The sequence below is a fragment of the Lytechinus pictus genome, chromosome 8 (assembly GCF_037042905.1).
Source record: "Lytechinus pictus isolate F3 Inbred chromosome 8, Lp3.0, whole genome shotgun sequence".
NCBI classification, from domain to species: Eukaryota; Metazoa; Echinodermata; class Echinoidea; order Temnopleuroida; family Toxopneustidae; genus Lytechinus; species Lytechinus pictus.
In genome coordinates this window covers 15,411,042-15,436,531 of record NC_087252.1, presented here as the reverse complement: position 1 = coordinate 15,436,531, position 25,490 = coordinate 15,411,042, and the positions used below count along the sequence as shown (strand labels likewise).

Below are 25,490 nucleotides of genomic sequence, written 5' to 3'. Positions count from 1 at the left end.
ATCATCTCCATTCGCAAATGGAGCTTTTCATTTTTGTCAATGCTTGTTCTCTTTTTTTTCTAACATAAATTGTATTTTCCATTTTACATATTTGACTAAAAGTATTTTTGATGAGTAGAAAAGGACTAATAAATCCCCGTTGGGTACAAGATGGGTAGAAGGGGATTACTTGAGGGTAGATTGAGTCTGGTAATCTTAGACTTAGTGAGGGATAATCTATCAGAGCTTGAGCAGGTGAACAAAATTAGAACAAAATAGGGCCGTCTGCACCATCCCGAGTTTTCAAATTAGCACGCTATTTCTGATCTGGCAAATTATCCCGATCTTAACAATCTCGAGATTATTTGCAATGGAGACGCAATTATCGCGCTAGTTCGTAGGATTAATCTCGAGATTGCAATCCCGAGTCAACTTGGGATTATTTGCAAAATAGCGCGCTATTTCACGAATTATCGCACTAATTCGTAGGTGCAGACGCACTCTGGATTATTTATTCACGGCGTCAGACCATAATGCATCGATGCCTCGCTCAAGCAGGAATCGCTCTTCTTGCGATGGTGGAGACTGGGTTTCTTGAATCTCGAGATTAATCGGGAAGAGGGCCAATCGGGCTAAAATCTCGAGATAAAGCAAACTCGGGATGGTGCAGCACCGCGCAATAAGAACAGCAAGGTATGACAGAGGAAACCAACTATAATTCAGACTATGATTTAAGCAATAACAAAAATAAATATATAGAAAAAAATCCTATTTCAGTGGGAATTATAAAGGGAAAAATAAGAATGCAATTCAAAAATGTAAATTATTGCAGGGAAAGGATAGATAGAAACATTTGTATTCTTGAGATCAGAGGCTCTCTTACTATTATATACACTGGTATGCAGATGGGGGGCTTTGGGCCATGCCCTCCCCCCCCCCAAAAAAAAAAAATAATAATAATAATAAATGAATAAATAAATAAATAAATAAAATAAAATAAAAATAAATATTAAAAAATGAAAAAAATAAATAAATAAAAAAAATCACGACCAAGCAAAAAAAAAGAAAGAAAAGGAAAGGGAAAGAGTGAAATTTTGTATCATGAATATCATATCAAAATATATGGGGGAAAAATGGGTTTTTTTTCCTTTGTAATAGGAAGGTCAAAATTTTTTAAATGCACTTTTAAAATGAATTTCTAATTAATTTGCCACATAGCCTCCTTAATTTTGTTTTAGCTTGTTACACTACAGACTATAATAAAAACAAGAGAACTTAAGAGAGATTGATCATAGAGTAATACATCCAAAACCTAACTTTAAATACATGTAATTTAAAATGAGCAAAGTAGTAGTGTTAGAGCAGTATCTAATCTCCTAAAAAGATAAGTAGTCAAGAGTGAAGATGCAGAAGAATTATGATAATACAGTCTGCATTAGTGGATAATTAGCACTTTTTAATTTCATTCAATTTGTGAAGGACAAAATCATACACAAATACACAGTACCTAAATCATAAAAAATACAAGTATTTCAAAAGTAAGAAAGCTAAGAAAGAATCATATTAAAAAAAAAATTAATTGTAATAGTGGACTAATCATCAATGTTTATTCTCATTTATTTTATGAAGGGCAAACATTTTAACAAATAGACAATATCTTAATTCTAAATAAGATAAGTATTTCAAAAGTAAAGAAGTTGAGGAAGAATTATAAAAAGACATTCTGTAACAGTGAACTAATTAACACTTTTAAAATTTGTTTATTTTGTGAAGGACAACAGTAAAATTTTGCACTGAACCATACATGAAAATCAGATACACTGTAAAAAATTGCTGTAATTTGTACGGTAAATTGATGTAAATTTTAACAGTAAGATACTGTAATGATGATTTTACAGTAATTTGCCGTATTATTCAGGCGGTTCACGGTAATTTACAGCAATCATTCGAGTTCTTTTTTGGGGAGATCAACTTTACAGTAATTTACTGTAATTGAGCACGCGAAATGCATTCTGGGATACAACACGTCACACGCGCATGCGCCTCTTACTCGGCGCGGAGCATAAATTCTTGCAAAATTTCGAGTGTCAGATCGATAAGAAGTGCCGTCGGAACTGCTGTTGTTTTGAATTCAACTTTACGTCTCCGGTCAAGTACACATTCCCTGGTAAGTAGTGATATTTTCATCCTGTAGATCCTTCACATGTAGAAATGTTTTGTTGAACTGTTTTACATATAATGTAATCTTTCATGGAACTCTGACATTCACCATCCTCACTTTTCGCGCTCTCTCTCTGTTGTCTATGAAGATGTATGTGTTAATGTGTGTTGTGCGCGCTGCGGATGTTGTCTACGGAAGATGTGTACTGTGTAGATTTAGACTTAGAGTTGTGCGGGGTGTTGACTCAAATTTTGACTGTTTTTAACTTGCTAAAAAATAGTAAAGACCTATGCATAGAAATTTGGTATGTGTTGAAATTATCATTAAAATGCCTCTTAGCAATTCCATCATATCGACTAAATTTCATTACGCTACTTTTTGCTAGATCAGCTAGATAGATTGCATCGGATTCCGATGTCTGCACGCAGTTTAGCCATGCAACCCTGGCCATACTCGTACAGTACACTATACATACAGTCATGCAGCGCAGCATGCAGTGCTAGTGCAGTGCTGTATGGTGCGAGCTAGCTAGCCAGCGCATGCATGCAGCGCGCGCTAGCGCTAGCGATATGGCAAGGAGTTCCGGCCGACCGTGGGCAATCGTCTGTTACAGTCTGGTCTTTTGCATTGTGACGTCATCACTGTTTGAAAGCGTGCGCGTGCATATAATTAGCCAAGGATGGGGAAGGGGGATACTCCCATGAATTCATTTGTGTCTTTTTCACAATGTAACACATATATATTTCCTTTGCTATTGCAGTTTTTACACTTTGATAATGGTAAACTTTTCTTGAAAATATAGACTTATCCATTTGTAAATATTTTTAAAGTTGATCACAAATAACTCTATATTTCTACTTCTCGGTTCTCCACTTTTTTGTTTTGTCCTTTTCTTCCCGCTGCTTCTAATTATTCACCTCCTTTGTCTTCTTTCTTCACCAATTTCTTCTCCTTTGCCTTCCTTCTTGCCACCTCCCCTTTCCTTTTCTTTTTTTTTCATTTCCTCTTTTAATATTCTAATTAATTCTTATCTCTTCTTTTGGCTTCTCCTACTTCTCATATCTCTTCCATCTTGTCAAACTCTTTCTCATTTTGCTTCTTACTCATTCCATGTCTATCTTCTTGTCCCCTATCTCCCTCCCCTCCTGCCCAGGACCCTACTCATTCAACTTATTATTTTTTTCTATTTTTTCCCTCTCTCTCTTCCTCCAGTACTTCTCGTGGAAGCTGCGGCTGCAAAAGATGATGCAAACCTGCATGATGTAGCATCTGGTGTGCTGAGAGGGTTGCAGAGCCTGTTTAAAGAAGGGAATGACTCCCTTTTCCTCATCCGTGATGTAAGATTTAATAATTACTCTCCTGAAAAATGTTTTGCGCTATTAGTCCTGAGTGAAAAAGTTAGTATTTAATAATTGCTTTTGTATCGATGACTCTGGACTTTTCAAGACCCTTTGTGGAACCTTTCCTTAGATCTGTTTTTTTTTCTTCTTTTTTCTTCAATTTTTAATTTTTTGTTGTGGGGGGGGGGGGTGTTTTGTTGCTAAGGCACGCCCCCATTTGAAAAAAGAAATGAGAGAGATCACTTGCCCTTCCCCCTTCGAGGTGGTACATAATTGAAAATTAATTGATGATTATTTCTAGATTGTATTGGACCTTCACTCTTGGGGACTGCATGCTGTATGAAAATTAAAATCAATTAAATGACACTGAAGAGTTGAATCTTGTGTGTAATGGTAATGGAAACATGGGATTATCATATCTTTTCAGGTTACAGATACTGCTGAGGACATGGAGAAAGAGGGAGATGCATCTGATTCACCCAAACTCATAATCCAAGGTGCATGACAACTTCCAGTGTTTTTAATCAAACCTCTTAGAATAATATAATACAGACATTTAAAACATTCTCAGATTTAGGTTTAGACTAAATCTGTACAGACATGTACGTTTATTTTGTGTCAATTTTCTTAAACAGACTTGTATTTCATATGTACATCTTTCACTTTCAGCATTTCAGATTTGCCATGCTTGTAATTATATGCAGTCATTAACAAAAGAGACATGTGAATACTGCATGATCCCAGCCTTTAAAACTGGGCAAAAAACATAAATTATAGTTTTTCACTTTGTAACGCGTCCATAAGGGGGGGGGGGGGGAATCAGGACAATTGGAAATAAATAACTGAATTTTACTCTAGTGAATTTGTACCAGAGATTTTCCCATCAGCTAGTGTTAAAACAAATTATAGAAAATGAAGCTCATAACGATTAAATCTTAACATTATTTTGTTTGATAGGAGATCCATTTGACTCGGCCAAGTCCCAGTGGATGGTCATGGTTGAAAGCAGAGTTATTGGCCATTCATCATCAACAACTGAAGGCTTTCTTTGTGGGGTGGCATACCTTTTTGCCACCTATTACAACCTCAATTTGGAATATCCAAGCACGGCTGCAGCAACACTGGAGTTCATGCAGAGGTACAATATGGCATGCAAAATATCGGACCATTTTCTGGAACTGACATAAGTCAAATTTCATGGACATCCTAGCTAAATGGAATTTCAGTCTGAAAAATAACTTGATTTTAAAAAATGTGGAAAAATAAAGAAAAATATTGGTGAAGGTTTGAAGAAAATCCGTCAAAATTTTTTGTTAGAGTTGTGAATATTTCAAGTTATGATGTTGTGACGTCACATCCGAGCAGCTCATAAATTTAAGCATTTTGATTCTAGAACATACTTTCTTATCTGATAAATAGGCTTTTTATTAATGTGCTACTGCTTTGCGACTTGATGGAGCGAGCAACATCCGACTGTTGCCTTGCCTTAGAAAACAAAGACATTCTTCACAGTACTTCTGCATTTATTTGGGAGCCAAATATGATTTCCATTGCAAGTGTCACGTTTTGAAAGTAAGCAAACCCAGCAGTACTGTGGGGAACTCCAAAATTTCAAGAACTTATTAGCGACTAGCACACTAACATCTGGTGTATTTTGGTGCAGGTTAATGATTACGTACTTGAGTAGAGAAGAGTGTGTCTCTGTACTAACAATAGAAAAAAGTGATTTAAAAAGTATTCTTTTTTAAGTAAAGCTGGCTTGATGGAGCCATCTATAATTACTGTTTGATAAATTTCATTTTAGGTTTGTCAATTTATTTTGACTCCCTCAGTTTTCATTTGATTGTTTTTATTTTTTTTTTTCTGTAATATCTTTTTCTCCCTGTCTCTCAGATGTCTCCTCGGAATAAGCCCTGATGGGTCGAAGTGCCATGCGTCGAAGAGTCACTGCAACGCGAAAGTAGTGTCATTTGTGCGTCGGTTTGCTGATTTCCAGTGGCTTTAATTTCCTGATTTGTACATTTTACCCCATCATCTAAAAACATGTGATTTTATATATCACCCAATAATACTATGTTCGCTTGGTCACCATCCTCTTGAATAATTGGTTGAGCTTTGTCTGACCAAGCAACTACAGAGTTTATGCCCAATATTGCATAACATGAGAAACTTGCTGAAATAGATTGTCGACATGCTAGTTATGAGAGAACATTCATTTGAATATGCTATTAAGTTGACATTGCCCACAACTTTATTTTAGCCGTTTCTCAAATCCAGGTCAAGTAAGAGTGGGGGAGGGGTAAAATTCATATAGAAATTGTAAATGTAAAGGGGTTTCATACTTGGAAAAATAAAGTTAAGAATATCTCCTTACAACCGAATTTGAACCATACAAAAACATAGATATATGGCACTACACACTGTTTGTATGCCTCCGCCCACCAAAGGTGGTGTCGGAGGCATTATGTTTTTGTGTTGTCCGTCGGTCCGTCTGTCCCACTTTCGTTCTCGCGATAACTTAAAAACCGGTCAACAGGTCAACTTCATACTTTTTTACTTGAGGATACATATCTCGGGGCGACAATGAGCTGATAAGTGTTTGGGTCCAAAGGTCAAAGGTCATAGAATTCACTAAAATACATAAGAAATAGACCATTCTTACAATAACTCCAAAACCCTTTGATAGATCAACTTCAAACTTGTCTCGTGTGTATATGTTAAAGTAACAATGATCTGTTCAGATTTTGGGGTCTCAAGGTCAAAAGTCAAGGTCATTGAATACAATAAAGTACATATAACATATACCGTTCTCGCAATAACTCCAAACCATTTGACGAATCAACTTCAAACTTCGCTCATTTGTGCATATACAAGTGACAATGATCTATTAAGATTTTGGGTCTGAAAGTCAAATCTCAAGCTCTCTGGATTCAATCAAATGCATATATTTGCTTTTTTGAGAAACAGTTATCTGACTAGATTTTGAAGTCACAAGATCAAAGGTCTTGAGGGTTTTTTTTTTCTTTATGGAAATAAAAACTAGGAAATATATTTCTGGTATGGCAGTAGCGGAGGCATCTATTTCCAACATTCGTGGTCGAAAATTCATCTTTAGTTAGGATTAACATTGCTGTAAATCAATTTCGATTTCAACATTGTGCTACATTATATATATATGTATATATATATACTGCGTAGTAAGCGCTTGGTCATCAAGATGTTGACAAATATTGCAATAAGCTGTTTACTGAGAACGATGTAAACTTCTGTAATGTATGTGGCTTTAACACAGCCTACCAAGGTGGAGTGAGATTATTATTATATTATTATTACATGAATGACACAGTGATCTCCATTATTGCATATCATGCATGGCTGACTGTTAGCCATTTTTGTAAAGAGGACCAAATTATATCAAGAAATTCAGGAAATCTTAAGGTGATGTAGCAATTTTTTGTTTTCTTATAGTCAGAAAAGGATATTAAATGTATCAGAAATTCCTCAAATGAAAAAGCATGTGACATTTTGATTACATTTCAAGAGTTTCTCAAAATAGCAGATTTGCATGATGTAGTACAGAAAAATTTGAAAATTGTAGATACTTCTCACAGATTGACATTTTTCTTCATTATGATTACTGAGGATTTACTACATTGTATTTTGTTGTTCACAGAATTATAACATTTTCATACTTTCACTTTCGCAGCTGTTCAAGTGTCACAGTACAAACATTACTTTGGCAAAATTGGAGGTCATATTTGTACATGTTTGTTCGTCAAATATTCATGTAAATATTAAGTATTTGCAATGGTAGCAATACTCTCATTCGGGTTCTTTCTTGCCAGTTTCAATATCAAATTGATAGTACTGTTATAAGAAACTTTATTTGTGAGGAATATTGTATGCAATGTAATATTATTGTCACAATTTAATGTATTCATGGCAGTTAATGTATTTGTATGCTTGTAATATAAATTATTGGTTCAGTGTGTGTTTAGGACTATTCATTATTTTGATATAGGATTGAATAAGGTTTTCTGTCTTAATAAGATTTTTGGGAATATGTATATATAAGAAGTTGACATACACTTAATTTTTTATCAATTAATATAGTATACATGTAAAATTACTCATAAGTGAGAAGTTTCACTTAAAAATTCAGTTTTCTTCTGGTAGAAGCATTGTCGTCAGGTTACCATGGAGTAAGCATTTTGCGTGTTACTACGGATATGTGGATGTAAGAGATAGAGAGTCTGTGTGTGTGCGTGTGTGTGTGTGTGTGCGTGTGTATGTTCATCCAGTGTTCATCCAAGGTCAGCTGAGACAAGCCCTCCTAGAAGGAAGTTCACTTTAGTCAGATTTGTTTTCTTAAAGAAATTGAAAGTTTGCCATTATTTCAGGCAGTAGTTGCATAAGTGAAAAATTGCTTTCACTTGTAATTGATTCTAATGGGTTATGACTGAATATTTGAATGATTATGGTACCCTTCATGTAAATGGATTGCTTTAAAACACACCTGTTCATTAATGTACTCTCATTTAATATACAGTGGCCTGGAAGTTTGTGTAAGGTTAGCAATTACAACTACTTTAATGCATGCAAGGTGAATTTTACTTGTTGAATAGATTTATTTACAAAATGTTTAAGTCAACTTAATTGCAAACAGCAGATAAAGTAACACCAACCAAATTTTATGGTTGTTCTTACAACCTTTGTTGCTTGCTCTGACAGGTCCAACAAATACATAAAGAGTTTATGCATGCAAAAAGGATGCCACTTATTGTAATACCATTCAGTACATGGTAATTACCTATTACCAAATCCAGAGGAACAAAGTATTCATGAAATTTGACTACATTAGTGAACAGGTCTGTAATGAACATCAGCATTCTTAGGACATTTCTGTGCACATAGTTTCTGTATAATTGTCATCTTTGAAATTTGATTATGCAACACATTCTACTTGCCAGCATTTTGCCCATGATCCTTACAAAAATTGTACTGTTTGTGAAATATGGCATTGTCAGTTCTACTGTATGTTAATGCAATAAAGACTTTTCAAAGTTTCATTCAAAAGTTTTACTCAAGTGTATTTTTGTCATTGGAAGTTGTGCCAATTACAGTAAAACATACTGTAAATGGGGTCAATTTACAGTAAATTACTGTAGGGAGTGTACAGTACTGGGGGTAAATTGGGAAGGTGTACAGCATTTTACTGTAGGAAGTGTACAGTACCTCACTGTAATGCAAGGGAAATTTACAGTAGTTTACTGTAATTTAACCAAATTTACAGTAGCAACAATTCTAAAATTTGGTAAATTTTACAGTAAGCTACAGCACTTTTCACGGTATTTTCCTGTAGCTAGTTCAAATTTACAGTAATTTACTGTAGGACGAAACTACAGTAGCTTACTGTAAAATAAAAATTACAGTAAATTACCGTGCAGCAGAGTTGCCAGTAATTTACTGTAAAATCTACAGTAAACTTTTTACAGTGTAGTCACAATGTTATAGTAATTCTGCAGTCACATTTCCCCTACGGACCGACGTATGGAGAGACAAACACAGCCGTTTTAACATTTTTTGTACCAGCTACATATTGTGGTGTGAATAAAAGTAGATAAAACGGCTGTGTTCGACTCGCCGTAGGGGAAACATGACTGCAGCATGAGTTAAGTTGGTGCATGAAAATTGTCTGCTTAAATATAAAGTGTGACCGCAAACGTACATGTCTGTACAAGTATACCAATACCAAACACATGAATACAACACTTGGGTCTTGAAGGCCCATTCACTTCGGGTGAATGGTGGTCTATACAGGGATCCTACTATGGTCTATATAAGGGGGAAACCACTGGACTAGATTTAGGGGCAAACAGAAAGGCTAGGGCAGACAAAGAATAAACACCGCCTTTCAATGGACACTCATACCCTGAAAGTGAAGTGTTTGTTAAGGGAGTGATTATCCCGGTTTTAAAACAGATTTACCCCTCTTCAGCCCAATGCTTCTCAAGCAATTAGAAGTTTGCGAGAAGATGGGCAAAGAAAGAACGGGAATTTCTTTGGGTTCTAAAGCACTGTTGACTAGAGTCAAGAGGTCTTATATTCTGTGTTTAAAGATAAATTCCAGTTTTGGTAACGATCTCAAAATGACTTTTTACAGAATCTAATATAATTACCACCCAAGTGTCTGTTTGTATGAATTAAAAATATGTGCCAAAGGATTCTGGAAGAAATTGTGTAATTGCTGAGAAATAAGCAAAATAAGCGCGGATTCTGTCACTTCCGTCGGGTCTTTATTCCAGCAATAATAATACACTGTCCCACGTGCGCTTATCTGTGTTGGTGATCTTCAGTGTGAACATTTTTCAGCGTAGATTTCAAGATTTCACAAAGTTCAGTTTATGTAACTGTACCAGATCTAGATCCTCGATGATATACTGACAATTAAGCCTGGTTTTACAGACTTTCTCATGAAATCAGTGTTTACTGCAAATACTGGCATTTCTCTTTAACACACACACTGAAGGGTAGTTTATTGGTGTACAGTATCTTATCACAATATACATATATATGCACCTCTGACTTTCTGTCTGGAGTGGATCACAATAAGCACTTTTTTGTCCCACAAAGTGAACTTATTTCTACTTAAGATGAAAACTGAATATCACAATACACATATTTATTCAATGAGATCATAATGCTATTTATTACATTTTAGTGCATAAATGTAAGAACACCCCTGTCCATATTTCATTTTGAGCAAATCAAGAACAATTAAAAGATTGAAAGTATGTCCTATGAGGATTTTGAACTGATTTCTATTCATTTTAGGCACTTTAAGTTGGAATTCCAGGATAAAAATTACCACCAAGATATGATCAGATGTAAGCAACATTATTCCCTTTTTCAGTCAATTTGGTTAAAAGATGGATTTTGGTTGTTCTTAATTCTAAAAAAGCCTCTTTAAGGCACTATCACTTGAGTTTTTATCAAAAACGCAACCAACTGTCCTGCATATCGCTATTGTTGTAGATAGCATGCTCTTACATATGTATAATCAATGGAAGTATTTTCAAAACACTTTCAGAGCAGGCCCGATGCTTGCACAATAACAGATTTCAATGGTCAGTGATTCACATAGAATTAGTGACAATTTTATGTTATACAGCTTCAAATTCTTGTAATTGGTCAAAATGGGCCAAGCTGGATCAAACCCATACAATGTATAAGTGACGTAGAATGGAAGCTCGTTGGTTGAATGATTTGTACATGGGGGTGGAATAGTCATATCCTGACGTCATTTTCTCTACCAATCCCGAGATATCATTCATCAATAATCATTCTTTTTTATACTTGGGGGAAAAGTCTGTTCTTGACTCATTTAATTCATTTGAAAGGAAATACTTGCTAAAAAGACAAAATAGTTCATTGATGGAAGGAGAAAGCTTGTCTGTTGAACAGACACCCAAGAATGCAATATACCACTTTAGAAGGTATGACTCATCGCAAAGTGTGTACATTTCAAATACCACAAAATGAAATTCACAATATTGAAGTTGAGCCTCCCTACAGATCAATAGGACCAGAGGGTCAGTAACTTGGAAGGAATATACCCTCCTCGTCATCTCAATCTATACCGGGATAGGGGGTGATGAGGGAAGGAAGGAGGAAAGAGGGAGGGAAGGGGAGAGAGGTTGAAGGAGGAAAGAGGGAGGGAAGGGGGGAGAGGTTGAAGGAGGGGAGGGAGGAATGAGAAGAGGAAGGAGAGAGAGGGGAAAGAGGAGAGGGGAGAGAGAGGGAGGGAGGGGGAGGGGGTAAAAGAGGAGAGAAAGAGGGGGAAGGAGGAGAGAAAGAGGGGGAAGGAGGAGAGAGAGGGGGAAGGAAGAGACAGATTAAAAAAAGAAGAGAGAGAAGGGTGGTCAGGAAGAATAGGATAGCCTATCTCACTGGCGTACAGATGGCGGAGGGGGGACTTGGTGGCCATGGCCCTCCTAAAAAATACAACCAAGAAAAATATATGGAAAGCAAAAGGGGTGAAATATATTATTCTCTGAATATTGTGTAAAGTCCAAATTTTTGCTAGCTTAAAGCTTTTTCTATAGGCCCAGTTTGTCTAATAGTTTGTACACAATGTCTAGCCTCCAACATTTTTTGGGTTCATTACGTTACTGGCCTAACTTGCAAGGCCTTTTATTTGGCTTCTAATTTGAAATAATATTTGTTGATTGGTTGATCACTTGATTAGTAATCAAGAATTATATTTAGCACTGGGCCTAGGGAACTAAGGCTTTAGAATCCCTATTCAAGGAACTTGAATGATGTCTCAATCCCTTAATCAAAAAGACAGTATACGATTAACTTTCAAACTGCCAGACGCTGCTACACCATTGACCCCTTAAACCAGTGCTACTTTGTTACTTTTATAAATACCACCTAATGAACAAAAAAATCTCTATTTAAAAAACCTACATTGCTAACTCTTATATTTTCTATATAGTAATATTTCAAAATGCCAACTCATATACTTACTACATAATAATAATTCTGTATTAATTGTCAAAATTATGAAATTTGAACTTAAATGAAATTGGGAATGACTGCATACATCGTATCAATATCATAAGGTAAGTCTTCTTAAAAGTGGTAATAAAAAATAAAGGTTTTGATGAATTGCTTCTTTTTTTAGTTTGATGACTGACTATACAATTTCTAAATAAAGATACTTCAATTCAATTCTTTATTCCATTTCCATTCAAAACATAATACAAAGTAATATAAAGTAATACAAAGTAATACTTAAGAACATATGGACAATAATAATTTGTTACAGAAGGTACAGTACATGTAACTTTGTTTTCACATTTTGTCATCACCCCTACCACCACCAAAGTTCATATTACTTTTAAGTAGATATTACCAAAGTTCCTCCAAATCATTTTTTGTGGCTGGACTCTGGTTCTATCAAACACCTAATCCTGGCCCCCAAGGGTAATCATCAATCACGTTCCACTTAAAATCATAACTGTACCTTGAAAAAAAAACTAGGAGTGGGGAGAAATAGGGCCTCAGTATTATACCACAGAAGGACGATAACTATAATAGGTCTACATTAGAATCCCCAGTTTTCTGGATGTGGAAATCCAGGGGGAAAATCAGAAAATTTAGGAACAACTTGGATTTTAGGAAGGACACAGAATTCCTCAAATTAATAGAAAACACGTTTCTTCAGGTCCTAAAAAGTTGAATATGAAAAATAATGAATATGGTGAAAATAATGAAAAATCTAAGCAATATCCCATATAACAGAAATATACATAAGTAAAAAAAAATCATATCAAATACCTAGCTGAAGGAGGATAAGCATATACACAGGATCCAAATAAATAATTGATATCTACAAAAACAGCAGTGTCATAATTATGATACTTCAAATTTGGAAATCGTTCATAATATTTTATAAAGGTATTTTACTTCTAGATAGCCAAATGATCTTGACCCTATAAAGACAAACGTGTCTATTAACAAAATAAAATAGTTAAAGGATTAGGAAATCTAAAACTAAATATTTGTAAGTGTGTATGTGCATGCAAGCCCTTCATCTAAACAAACTAAAAAGAAATACATGTATAGTCTGTACCGAGCATCTGAAAGCTTGGATGCCTAAAGTTACTAGGGCGTCCATTGCATGTACATCAAAACTGACAAAGCCCATAAAGGACACTTCTCATCCTACACAAGCCAATTAGCCTTAGAAAGGATTTCTAAAGTGAAGAAAGACAACAAAAGATATCGCAAGAATACCATAGCTAGATCGTCAACAAAAGCTGGCAATTCACTCTAAAGCGAGCATAAAAAATATGAGGGGGTTTAAAAGCACCTCGGGCTAAAAGCCTTGCTCCCCCCAAAAAAGTAATTTATAAAGTAATTTAAATTTTCTGTTTGGCGAGTCTTTTTCATTCCTCCTCTGTCGTTAGCATTTATATTTTATTGCGATGATACGTCTTGTTCTGTTCAATAACACAATGACACAATGATAAAAAGTCAGCAAAAAGCAAGCACTATCAATCGGAAACCACACGGTTTATGACCTGCGTTATTATTCCTCTCCTCTTAAAAAAAATGAATAGGAAATTTAAGGGAATATTATGGCATTAGGGGTAAATATTTTTGGGTGATTGTGTCTGCCAACGTTTTGAAGATAATGAATGAACGATGGTATATATTAACAATGATGGTATACTGCGTGAATAGGAATAATAGATTGAAATTCCACTTTTTAGCTGAGATGCTGCAAGGCATAATATTTACATAATCACAAGCTGAAATCGTAAATTACATAGAGGGTAGGTAGGGGTCACAGGTCAAATGCTGAGTATTATTTGAGATATGATGTACTAGTAGTTATTAAACAAATAAGAAGTGCTGTGTGGCAGTTTCATGGAAAACTTATTGTATGTACAGTATAAGCAATGAGAGATCTAGGCCTACATGGTATAAGTACAGTTTATACATGATGTACAAAATATTTTTTTACAGTACTGTATCCTATGTATTTTTGCATTGATCATAGACATGTATGAGACCTGTATATGTGGGGCAAGCATAACACGGTCCAGGGCCTCGTAACATAAAAGCTGAGCGATTAATTTCTATGATTGATTGCATTGATTATTGAGTATGATCAATTGTAGAAATCAGTCCCACAATTAGCCTTGCTAATACCTATAGTTTCCACTGTCGCGATATGAGCCACAAAGGCGGTCTTAATCGTGGAGTAATCATAGTGATTTTATCAGATCATAGCAGGGGCCCGTAACACAAAGCTTAGCAATGACTACAGTGTACAATCAGTCATGAAAATCAAGCGTATGATCAATCGCTAGCGTGGCTATACATATCAGATCAGTCGTAGCAACAATTAAAATTCAAATTCAATTAATTTTTAAATAATTTTTTTTTTAATTTGAATTGCTAGCCTTTGTGTTACGGGACCCAGATCGTATCTATACATATCAGATCAGTCGTAGCAATAATTAGATCGTATACACATATTCAATGGTTCAAAGAATGTTGCGATGAGTTACGAGAGGCCAGTCGTGGCTTGAGTAATGGACCAACTATCTCTTGGTCTAGCTCTCATTTAGTCCCATCCCCTCATCATCTTTCCATTCAGTCAAATATTCACAAACGGTTCATTGAATCAGAGTGACTTAAAAGTTGTGTAACAGGGTTCCCACAAAAATTTGGAAACAGAAATTCCATGACTAAATTGCTGCTTTCCATGACTTCCCATTCTGACTCTCGCCTTGTAATCAGAGGGTCGTGTGTTCGAATCCCACCCCCGGGAGTTATGTAGAATTTGGGATGTCACAAAACTGGGAAAAATGGAAATCATGAACACCAATTACAATAGCAGAGTATGATCAGAGTATGAGAGTTGCGAGACACGACGAACTGGAAAGCTGCCATAGCCAAGAGGTAAATGCAATTCCATGACTTTTCACAGATTTTCCAAATTCCCTGACTTTTCCCCGACTTTCCATGACCACAAATTTTTCCAGGATTTTCCATGACTGTGGGAACCCTGAAGCCTTACCAAATTGATGATATATTAAACATTTATTGAGAATTAGACAGCAATGGGCGAAATGGCAACAAGATCAAATGAATAGTAGACAAACTAGTTGCAGACGAACTAGAATTAGACCATTTGGGGTATGAGACCAAATGGTTGCTTTAGACCAAGTGGTAGATTACTTTCAGGGGCATTATCCTAGTTTAAGTCACCTCTCCATTCACTGCCGTGCATTTCGTCAGCGACGGTGACTTCTTTCATCTCCAATTGACTTTGTACACAACGAGCGCACACACACTGACACACATGAGAAGAGAGGTGACTTATTTCAGGATAAGGTCCTTCAGGTTGCCTTAAATAATATATTTTGGGTATTGAAATTTTTTTGTTTTGTTTCATCTCAAGTACCCTATCCCTCCATCCATCTCCCCCCCCCCCCCGATCTATCTCTATCTTTCACTCTCACACTCTTCTATCTCTCTCTCTCTCTCTGTCTTTTCTTCTCTCTGACTCTCTCATTCTGTCTCCCTCCCCTTCTCTCTTTCTCTCACTAATATTCCCTTCTCCACCTATTTCATCATTCCGTTTACATACCAACTCATTCAATATTAATTCCAAAAGTCCATCAAATATGTATGCAGTTAATATAGTGTCAAAAAATATATTTTTCTTACCTGAGTGTTGAGATTGAGAGGAAAGCCGAGTATGGTGGTGCGTACATGAAAATAGAAAAAGAAACAAAATCATTTGTTAGCATAACTCACACTGGAATCAAACTTTACTGAATTATAATTGCAAAAAATAACATATTGATGTAATTACCTTTCATCCTCCCTTGACAAACAATGAGTAACATATCAGTAATATATGTAACAGATTTAGTTGTTCCACAACACCACCTATCCCTACCCCCCCCCCTTCCCCCTTTCCTCTCTCACACCCCCCTCCCCCCCCATTTCATTAAAAAGGCTGGTATAATCAATCACAAACTAAATATCTGAGTAAAAAGTGTAATTTTAATGACAGTTGAAAGGAATCAGCTGATAGATCACTCAAATGGTATGAACAGGATGAAATATGGATGTGACTCTGCGAATAATTTAGAATTAACTGCGCATGGAAAATTTCACACATTCGTATGGGTTTAGGGGCATGAATAAATTATTGGGGTCAGATCTGACTTGCATTATTGAAGAAGGCGGTGAAGAGACATACAGATATCATCTCACATTGATATAATGGATATGGAATAGTAGCATACATAGACACAGTGTGTCATATAACATGTATGCACATTATGTTCAGTGTCAAGCACTATGTGATTCCATCTTCCCACTGTTCAAATTTCTCAAATTTAACATTGTAAATATCCACTATATGCACACACTGTGAACACAAACACTGCAGATGTGTGTGTCCACAGTCACAGTGTGAACGTATATGTTCACAGCAAAGACTGTGGTGTTGACTGGTGTACATAGATGACTACATCGGTCATTTTACTTGGGTGTTAGTTTTGGTGTTAGTTTTACACTCATGGGTGTTATTTCAGCACATTTGGTGGTTACTTTTAACACTCTTTGGTGTTATTTTCAATCTCTAGAGTGTAATTTTAACACTTCACGGTGTGGTCCTCGAGGGACACCATGGTGTCAGCTTTAACACCCCAGCTTATGCAGTGTGCATAATTTCACATAGATAAAGGCCTAATGGACACAGGAAAGAACAGTGTGTCACACAGCATGTTCACAGTGTGTTTCAGTGTGGAACACTATGTGAAATCATTTTCACACTGTTGACTGGCGTTGTGCCTACCATTTCACGGAGTCAACTATGTAAACACACTGTCAACAGTCACACTTTCAAGGTGTCCACAGTGTGAAAATATCTCCACAGTGTTAGATTTGGCCATAAATCACATCTTCACATAATCAACTTAACACTGAACGAACTGGGGTGTTAAAACTGACACCAGTTAGTGTCCCTAGAGGACCACACCCTGAAGTGTTGAAATTACACCCTAGAGATTCAACATAACACCTAAGAGTGTTAACCCTTAGCGTGCCACTAACACGTTTTTGAGCAATTGCAGGCCTACTTATTATCTATACAATCGTAATAAGTCATTTTCTCTTTAATGCAATACAGGCTTTGTAAAACAATAATACTCTGTGTGGTGTGTCTGTGGATTACCCATTTACACCAAGCAAGGATTTTTCATATGATCTCAGAGATCAAAAGGAATATCTGCTATTTTTTCAATACAAATAAATGTGGCAAAAGTGTTGAACACCAAACATTTAACGCCGGAATAAAATAAATAGTGCAGTGGTCCTTTAATTTAATTGCACCGATCAATACCACAATTTTCATAGTGTCTACGGTGATCTTCCAAGCAGATAATGAAAACAGATGGGGGAAGAGATAGAGATTGATGGGTTGATAAAAGATATAAAATATGCTTCCAAAAGATGGTATTCTAACATTCAATTTTAGGTAATAAAACAAATCATGCATTTACTTCGACAAGCCCATTAGCTGATAACCATAGAGTTCCAGTAAAGTAAGCATTTGAATTCTTAATTCACTGTAAACTGATAAAGAATTATGAGGAAATTGCTACACGATCTGTTCTTTTCAATACACTCATTCGAAACTCGTCAATTATAACTAATTTTTTTAATTCATCAAAATTGCAGGAAACATTAAAGGTATAACATATCTATAACCGTAAATAATTAAGAGCATTAATGAGACACATATCACCAGTTGCCTATTCAATGACGCACTATTACCCCCAACTTTAGCTCAACTGCTGAAGGTAACTAGTGCATTCAAGGAATTTTACCTCACCTGGGTTAAGTGCGGCACAATTCATAATCAAGTACTTACTAAACGAATTCACACAATTTGCTGGGATTTGAACCCCGCGACCCAAAGGCAAGAGTCGGAACCACCAGGCCACAACTCTCCTTTAAGAGATCATACGAAGTCTACTCACATAATTCAAAATAATATTTGATTATCATGGGGATTTCAGACTATCACCCATATATACATCAAATACCTCGTGATATATGCTAGTCACATAGATCCTATATTGCCCTTATAAATGACCTACTCGGAAAATCAATTTACATAGAGAACATGATATGAATATATTCACCCATTGACATTTCTAAATGTGATATAGTCTGGAAAGATTAACTATTAAAGGAACTGGTCATGTGATTAGCTGTAAACTCTCTCATTCAAATAATTATACAAATCATTTATGGTCAGTTAGGTTAGCATTATGATTTCTGATTTGTCATGAGAAATGGAACTTTGTTTGATAAGCAGAATGTTGTACATCATGAAAGGATCAAGTGATTAAGATTCAAGACTTTTTATAATCATTCCTATATGCCTTATTCTTAATCTTATATTGATGTTTTTAATATTGTTCATTTTCAACCAACTCTTTTGTGTATTTTTCATGATTTTTTCATTGTTCAATTGAATATGGAAACTAATGAAATGAAATGGACTACCAATGTTATGATGTAAAATGTATGTTATAATTTGTTTTTATGTAGAAATGTGGAAATAACTTGCCAGTAGTAATAGTGATTACAATAACAGGTCCATCTATATACCACACCTCCTAGCATATATTCCACTGCTTATTGTACCTAAAACTTGAACTGATTTTACCATTGCAAGAATAGGCTCAATCTCATAGAAAAACAAAATATTGTAAAGAACAAAATATTTTAAAAACAACATACTGCTCATCTGTGAAAAGGGGGGCATCGAGAATGAAACTTTGTTGAAGTTGATAATGAACAGTATGAGTTATAGTACCATTATCTGTCAAACTTTCCAATGAAATGAAATTAATTTCAAATTAATTCTGATAATTTCATTTTATGAGCAGAAAATCATGAATTATTTCACAGCTGATCGCACCAATCTCCAAAGCATATATTGGAATACATCGTGTGTATAGTGAATATCAAATGACCTCCATTTTAAATTCATTCATTTGGTAAGGTGATAGCATCTGAATCATTTATCTGCATGAAATAAACATCTGGATTGGTATTATATCCCGATGTCAAACAAATTAGTATGGCAGACATATTGTGGTAGAAAGAGAATATTACAAACACCAGAATTGTACTGTGTTGAAACTGGGGTGTTAAAACTGGCACTAGTAGGTGTCCCTGGGGGGCCACACCCTGAAGTGTTTAAATTACACCCTAGAGATTGAACATAACACCAAAGGTGTTGAACTAACACTATAAATCAAAAGCCAGAGTAAAAAGTTTGGTGTAGGCCTTTCTCTAAACTGGTGCTAATTAACACCAGTTTTTGCTATGCCAGACTGGTAATAACTTATCATCATAGCTTTCAGAAGATCAAATGATTATTAATGAAATGAGGCCATATTTGTGTTTTTTGACTGTCAATTCATAATGTATGGATGAGTTATGTGTTCAAGGGCATACACAATCTACAGTGCCTTGGGGAGCAGCGACTTAGATCGAGCTACTCTATTGGGAAAATTGAAATACGAGCGAGTGAGAGTGGTGTGGTGTGAGGGAGAGAGAGGGGAGAGGGGCAGACAGAAAGAGAGAGAGAGCAAGAGAGTGAGTTCACATCTTACCCTGTTTGGATGCATGTAATCTATTAGCTTTCAATTGTATCATATCATACAAATACCCCACTTTAATTGGAGGATTTGTTCTGTTTTACAAATACAAGTTTGTTTGGTATATTCAAATGGTGCATCCATTTGGAATAATCTACTTTATTTTTTAAGAAATGTCCAATCAGAATCCTCCTTTAGTCTTTTATTTTGGCGTTATAATAGCTTTAATCTATAAACTGGCCCTTTGTGTTGTTTTATGTTCTCTTCTTTACAGTTTGTGTGTCTTAAACTTCACATTGTACGTTTTTCATAATTTTGTTTGTAATGGTTTTATTTTTTTTGTAGGGCCTCCAAGGACAACAGGATGCCTATTACTGATGGAGCCATCCTACTAAAGAAAAAGACTTATAAATACATAAATATCTTTTTACAGCCTTTTTTCCCTGAGGTTCCTTTCATATCCGTGCCTACTTTCTCCATACAATGAACTGCAATCTTTGAGTAGGGGAGTGAGTTGGCTCAAGTCAGTTAAGCATCTGCCTATAGGACTAAAGATCGTGGGTTCGAGTCCATCCCGCATAGATGACTGAAGCCTGCATTGTGTGTTAACGTTGATGGAGGAGATACCTGGGGGTCGAGGTGATTCGGTAGGATTTTTGTCTCCCAGGCACAGGTGAAGCCAAACCCAAAATAAATGTTAACAAATAATAAAAATGATAGTAGTTTGGAATTTTAGATAGCATCTATCAATTCTAATATTCAATCTCAAATTATAGGAGTTCTTTTCAATACTGCAGTATATTCATCTTCAAATGTCCTCCTTTATTATATATAAAATAGATTTTACCTCAAATCAATCTGGTCGACTAGGCATTTATGGTTACATTGAAAATAAATTATTGTGATTAGGATCTATAGCCCAAGTTAGATTGAGACATTTTGTGAATGACTAGCAAGCTTTACCAGTCAACGGCTTTAAACGACAGCCCCGCACCTATACTAATTCAACTTCTTCATTGAAAAAAATCATTCGGATAAGGAAATAAGCCAAAATAAGATTGGGACATTTTGTCATCAATAAGGATAATTTCACTTCTGTCAAATGGAAAACTGTAATCAATTTCATATCTGGCGTTTGATTACAATGCAAGGGTATTATTTATCCAATGGTTGCATCCGTGAAACCAAAGAGCCTTTTCTCTTATTAACTACATCTGACATCATGATATGTAACCAATGACTCTCTACCCCATAGTAACCCTGCACTATGAATCAGAGGTAGCGGGCTTAAATCTCAGATTTGAATCCAACGCTGCCATATTTCACACTGGGCTAAAAAGATCAACGCGGCCAATCCTTCAGTCTGCATGCATATTTCAATGCAGCCCTGGTGTGAATGGTTAATTGAGCGAAATGCAAGGATTTTAGACTCTTGATCTAAAAAAGATGCAGTGTCGGATCGTGAGTCATTCACTTGGTGTTGGACGGTTTGAGAATGAATTTAAATTATCAAAGTGACCATCAGCGTATAGTACACCTGAATAGATGTACAATGAGAATAATTACATGCATTGGCCATACATGTCACATGTACGTGTCACACATGTATACTCTGTACACAGTAAACTGCTGTTTGATCTTCTTTTATGCAACTATATGAACCTTACAGTAGTTGTTTAAATGGTTTAAACTAGTGTATACAATCTTAAACAACAAAGCTCAATTTTTAATATTCAATTATGAATAAATTAAGCATGGTTGTTTAAACTGTTAAACTACTACAGTAAGGTCTATAACATCAGAGTAAACAGCGTGGTATAACATTTTAAACAGCGTATTGTGTAAAGAATTGGGTGTTAAAAATGACACCGGTTGGTGTTCCTAGAGGACCACACCTTCAGGTGTTAAAATTACACCCTAGAGATTTAACATAGCACTAAAGAGTGTACAATTTACAACCAAAGGTGTTCTGAAAACACCTATGAGTGTTTTAACTAAAACTAAAACCACAAAGTAACACCAGAGTAAACTGTTTTGTGTAGTGCTCTATGTACACCATCCAACACCACAGTTTATGTTGTGTATACATTGGCCATACATGTTAGATTCATTTCACCATACTAGTTGCATTGAGTGTTATTCATCACTTTCATAATCAAATATTCCCACTAGCATTCCGTGATGGTTGATTTCTTAAAATATAAAATACATTTTTTGTTTTGCCAGTCACCCCCCCCCCACACAGACTCCTAACCATAATACATAAATAGCTAATTGAGGATAGGGAAGAACACTTTTTTTCCCATAATTACAAGCATGTTAACCTAAATGCCAATCAATATACTGTTTAATGTGGAGTCTTTCATATAATACAAAAAAGATACACAAATAAAAATCACTTTGTATCTGGTATTATTATTACAAAAATGTTAACTTAAATGCTGATGAATATACTATTTGGTGTGCAGTCTTTCCTTAAATATGTATTAAAAAATATACAAATGAAAATCACTTTGTTTCTCGGGTATTGTTGTTATTAGATTACTCCAGGCCAAATCACTCTTCCAGACATTTCGACCACGCAACACACCTACACAATTATTCCAAATTCCCCTAATGAAGAATGGATAGTACAAACGCATCCCTGCCAATAAGTCCAATATGGTGTCTCTATCAGTGACCCGATCGGACTGTACAGCAATTCCTAGGCTGCCAGTCCTAATATCACATGGCGCTTGTTAAGTAGCGCAACAAGCGGTAGCCGAACACACGAGCCAATCTCATTATCGGCTCGCGTTCTCCTACCGGCCCAACACCTGCCCAGGTTCCCCACACCACGACAGTGCCTGGATGACACCGGGAGGGGGTATCTACGTGCCCCCTTGTCGCCGGTCCGTTCATCCTCGTTGCCCTCCGACGCCGATGCTTCGGGCACACTGGAAATTCTTGCTGAAACCCGACACCAAATTATCTCACAGATTTTGAGCCCGCTGGAAAACATTGGGACAAGTTTCCTTGCTGCATTGGCTCCATGAGGCCTGTTGATCAATTGAAATGGTTTCGATGCCTCCGTCCCTTTCAAAGACCTAGTTTTCGAAGGGACATTCCACGCAATAAATTGCATTTCTAATATAAGTATGATACTTCCCAAGGCATATGGTGTTTTAGGTTGATATTAATAAAGGCAGAAACTATGATGAGATGTGAAAGTAAACGTTTATCAATGGATGCTGTCGGTTGATATCATATAAACAAACGATATTGAAATATGGACACTGTGGGGAAAGTAAATTAGTAATATGACTATTTATGACTAGTTTTTGTTTAAATTATGTCAACTGAAAACAGTAGTAAAAGGGAGTGATTATGATGTTTAAGGTAGATATTAATAAATGAATGAGCTATATAATGAGTGGATCTGAATATTAGTTTCATCAATGGGCAATGTAGGTTGATATAAAATATCAGATAAACAAACAATATCGACGTGTGGATGAAGGAATGCGGTGATAATGCTATGAAATGAATGTCTAAATGTCACAAAATAACGATGGGAAAAATGAATGATAAAGATGATGAATTGACAATGACAATGGTAATGAAGATCATGAAGGTAACATTCATAATGATCATGAAATACAGATGAAGTAATGTGGTGATAGTGATATGAAATGAATGTCAAAATGTCACTGGATAATAGTAGGAAAGGGAATGATAAAGATGAAGAATTGACAATAATGATGATGATAATATTGATTATGGAGATGATGATCAGGATAATTATAAGAGACAATGATCATGATGATGATTATGAAGGCAATGGTGATGCACATGTTAAAAAAAATCAAGACATGGAATTGTATGATTAACAAAACTAGAATTGATAATGTGATAGTGATGGTTATGAAATGAAGAAATAAAATGATAGGAAAAACGGTGATAATAGCCAACAATTACTGTGTCTTCTTTCTTGCTAAAATTTCTCAAAAACCACAAAATCAATATGTAAACCGCACATTATCTGTCAAGGACTTTCATCATTTCTGTTACCATGACAACCTGACTACTCTCAAAAGACCAAATCAATTGAAAAAACATCCTCCAGCAAATGAGGAAAAATACCTTAATTAGTTCTACACAACAACCATATATAATGCAACATGGTACACAATGTAAGAAAACATGAGTTGTTATAGCAACTGTGTTTTGAGAGTGGAAATATCGGAGGGAAGCATGCTATGATAAAGTCTGTATCCCCATACATGCTATTCACTTAATACAGACGCATTTGTGCCATGTTAATTAAATGGGTCATTTCTCCCCATATATCACAAAATCTGGAATATATGAAACCTATATGAGGTTACGAAAGGGAATCTCAATAATCATAGACTTAGTAATTTATTATTCGCTGACATCATCATTTATTGGTGATCAGTCCTAGATTTCTTTAATTTTCTGATAAAAATGGGGGGAAATGCTGTCAATTGAACTTAATATCAGATACGATGACATGATAATCATACAATTTAAACTCTCATGTACACAACCCCCCCCCCCCTCTTCTTCTTTCTATATTCTCTACCTTTTTCTCTTTCTCTATCTATCTATCTCCCTCTCTCTTTTCATCTCCTTTTCTCTCAATCTTTCTGCTTCTACTTTTCTCTAGATCTGAATTTCCCAATCTCTTCATGGCGAACAACAAGGCACAATATGACGATTGAATACAAGATTGTTTTTTATATCATATTACAGCATTAGTAAACTTAAGAAATGAATTGTTGTTTAGCCAAAATAAAACTTAACTGCATTTTAACCTACCACAATATGATCAATTTAACATGAAATTCTATATTCATGTATGAATCATACACACGTACTTATTATACAATTTACTATATATCAACTAGTGGAAACATTAATCAACCCAATTACCCAATGCATGGTTTGCTAAAATGTACACAACTCCATTGGAATACAAAGCTAGTTTATTTGCATTTCATTACGATAACCCATAAATCCTAAGAAAGCTAATTCTGTATCAACACTGCTACTTTTATCCCCTTACTAATCGTGTCGGAATGAAAAGCCCCGGATCATTACAGCCCCGCAATCAACCATCTTCTTGCATACTTGAGCAATTTACCAAATTTCCTAAATTCCTCGGTGGCGCCGATTTCTCATAAATGTTAGATAGAAAATCTTTGGCACATTTTTACAGCGCCGCCGTCGTCCCTTTTCACACAAGCTGACTTCCTATCGATACAACATTACAAGCTGTGAGTGTGTGTGTGTGATTCATGCTCGGCTCATACCATCCACACTTGCTGGGACTGCGGGCAATTTTGACAAGAATTTGATTAATACGATAAATATGGATATGGGCTCCGGCCCCATATTCGATTTTTAATATGTCTGGGGGTGAGAAAAAGAAATCCGGGTCAATATCATTATGGGATATCATGTATGACTAACCATACAGCTCCACTGCAATCTGTATGAACTGAAATGTAGCCAAAATGAATAGTACACGTCACATTATTAGATGGATAACAATTTCCTTCCATTTTTTTCTCATTACTTAAGGAGATATGAGATACACTGATATGTGTAGAACATAAATACTGGGGGTGATGTTAAAAGTGCATCATTTTCAAAGTGTAATACCTGACTTTTTTGTCACCTACACCTTTACAGGTTGATAACCCGAGGGAATGAGAATGATTTGAATATGTGCTTCGTACAAGAAAAATGTTTTACAGGATGGGGATATGAAAGGAAACATATTAAAGATAA

The 25,490-nt window shown here is 35.6% G+C and overlaps 1 protein-coding gene across 1 annotated transcript; it reads left to right on the top strand.

The window, feature by feature from the left end:
• Positions 1 to 1,931: 1,931 nt before the first annotated feature.
• LOC135155226 (uncharacterized) lies at positions 1,932 to 5,485 on the top strand. The gene is made up of 5 exons (XM_064104127.1): positions 1,932 to 2,146; positions 3,353 to 3,477; positions 3,908 to 3,977; positions 4,438 to 4,618; positions 5,374 to 5,485. Exons 1-5 carry the CDS (start codon positions 2,017 to 2,019, stop codon positions 5,483 to 5,485), a joined length of 618 nt encoding a protein of 205 aa, XP_063960197.1. The 5' UTR covers positions 1,932 to 2,016.
• Positions 5,486 to 25,490: the final 20,005 nt, after the last annotated feature.

Coding starts and splice junctions, on each gene's coding strand:
- LOC135155226 (XM_064104127.1), top strand. CDS start 2,017: ATGCGCCTCTTACTCGGCGCGGAGCATAAATTCTTGCAAAATTTCGAG. Junction 2,147..3,352: donor GGTCAAGTACACATTCCCTG/GTAAGTAGTGAT, acceptor CTCTTCCTCCAG/TACTTCTCGTGGAAGCTGCG. Junction 3,478..3,907: donor CCCTTTTCCTCATCCGTGAT/GTAAGATTTAAT, acceptor ATATCTTTTCAG/GTTACAGATACTGCTGAGGA.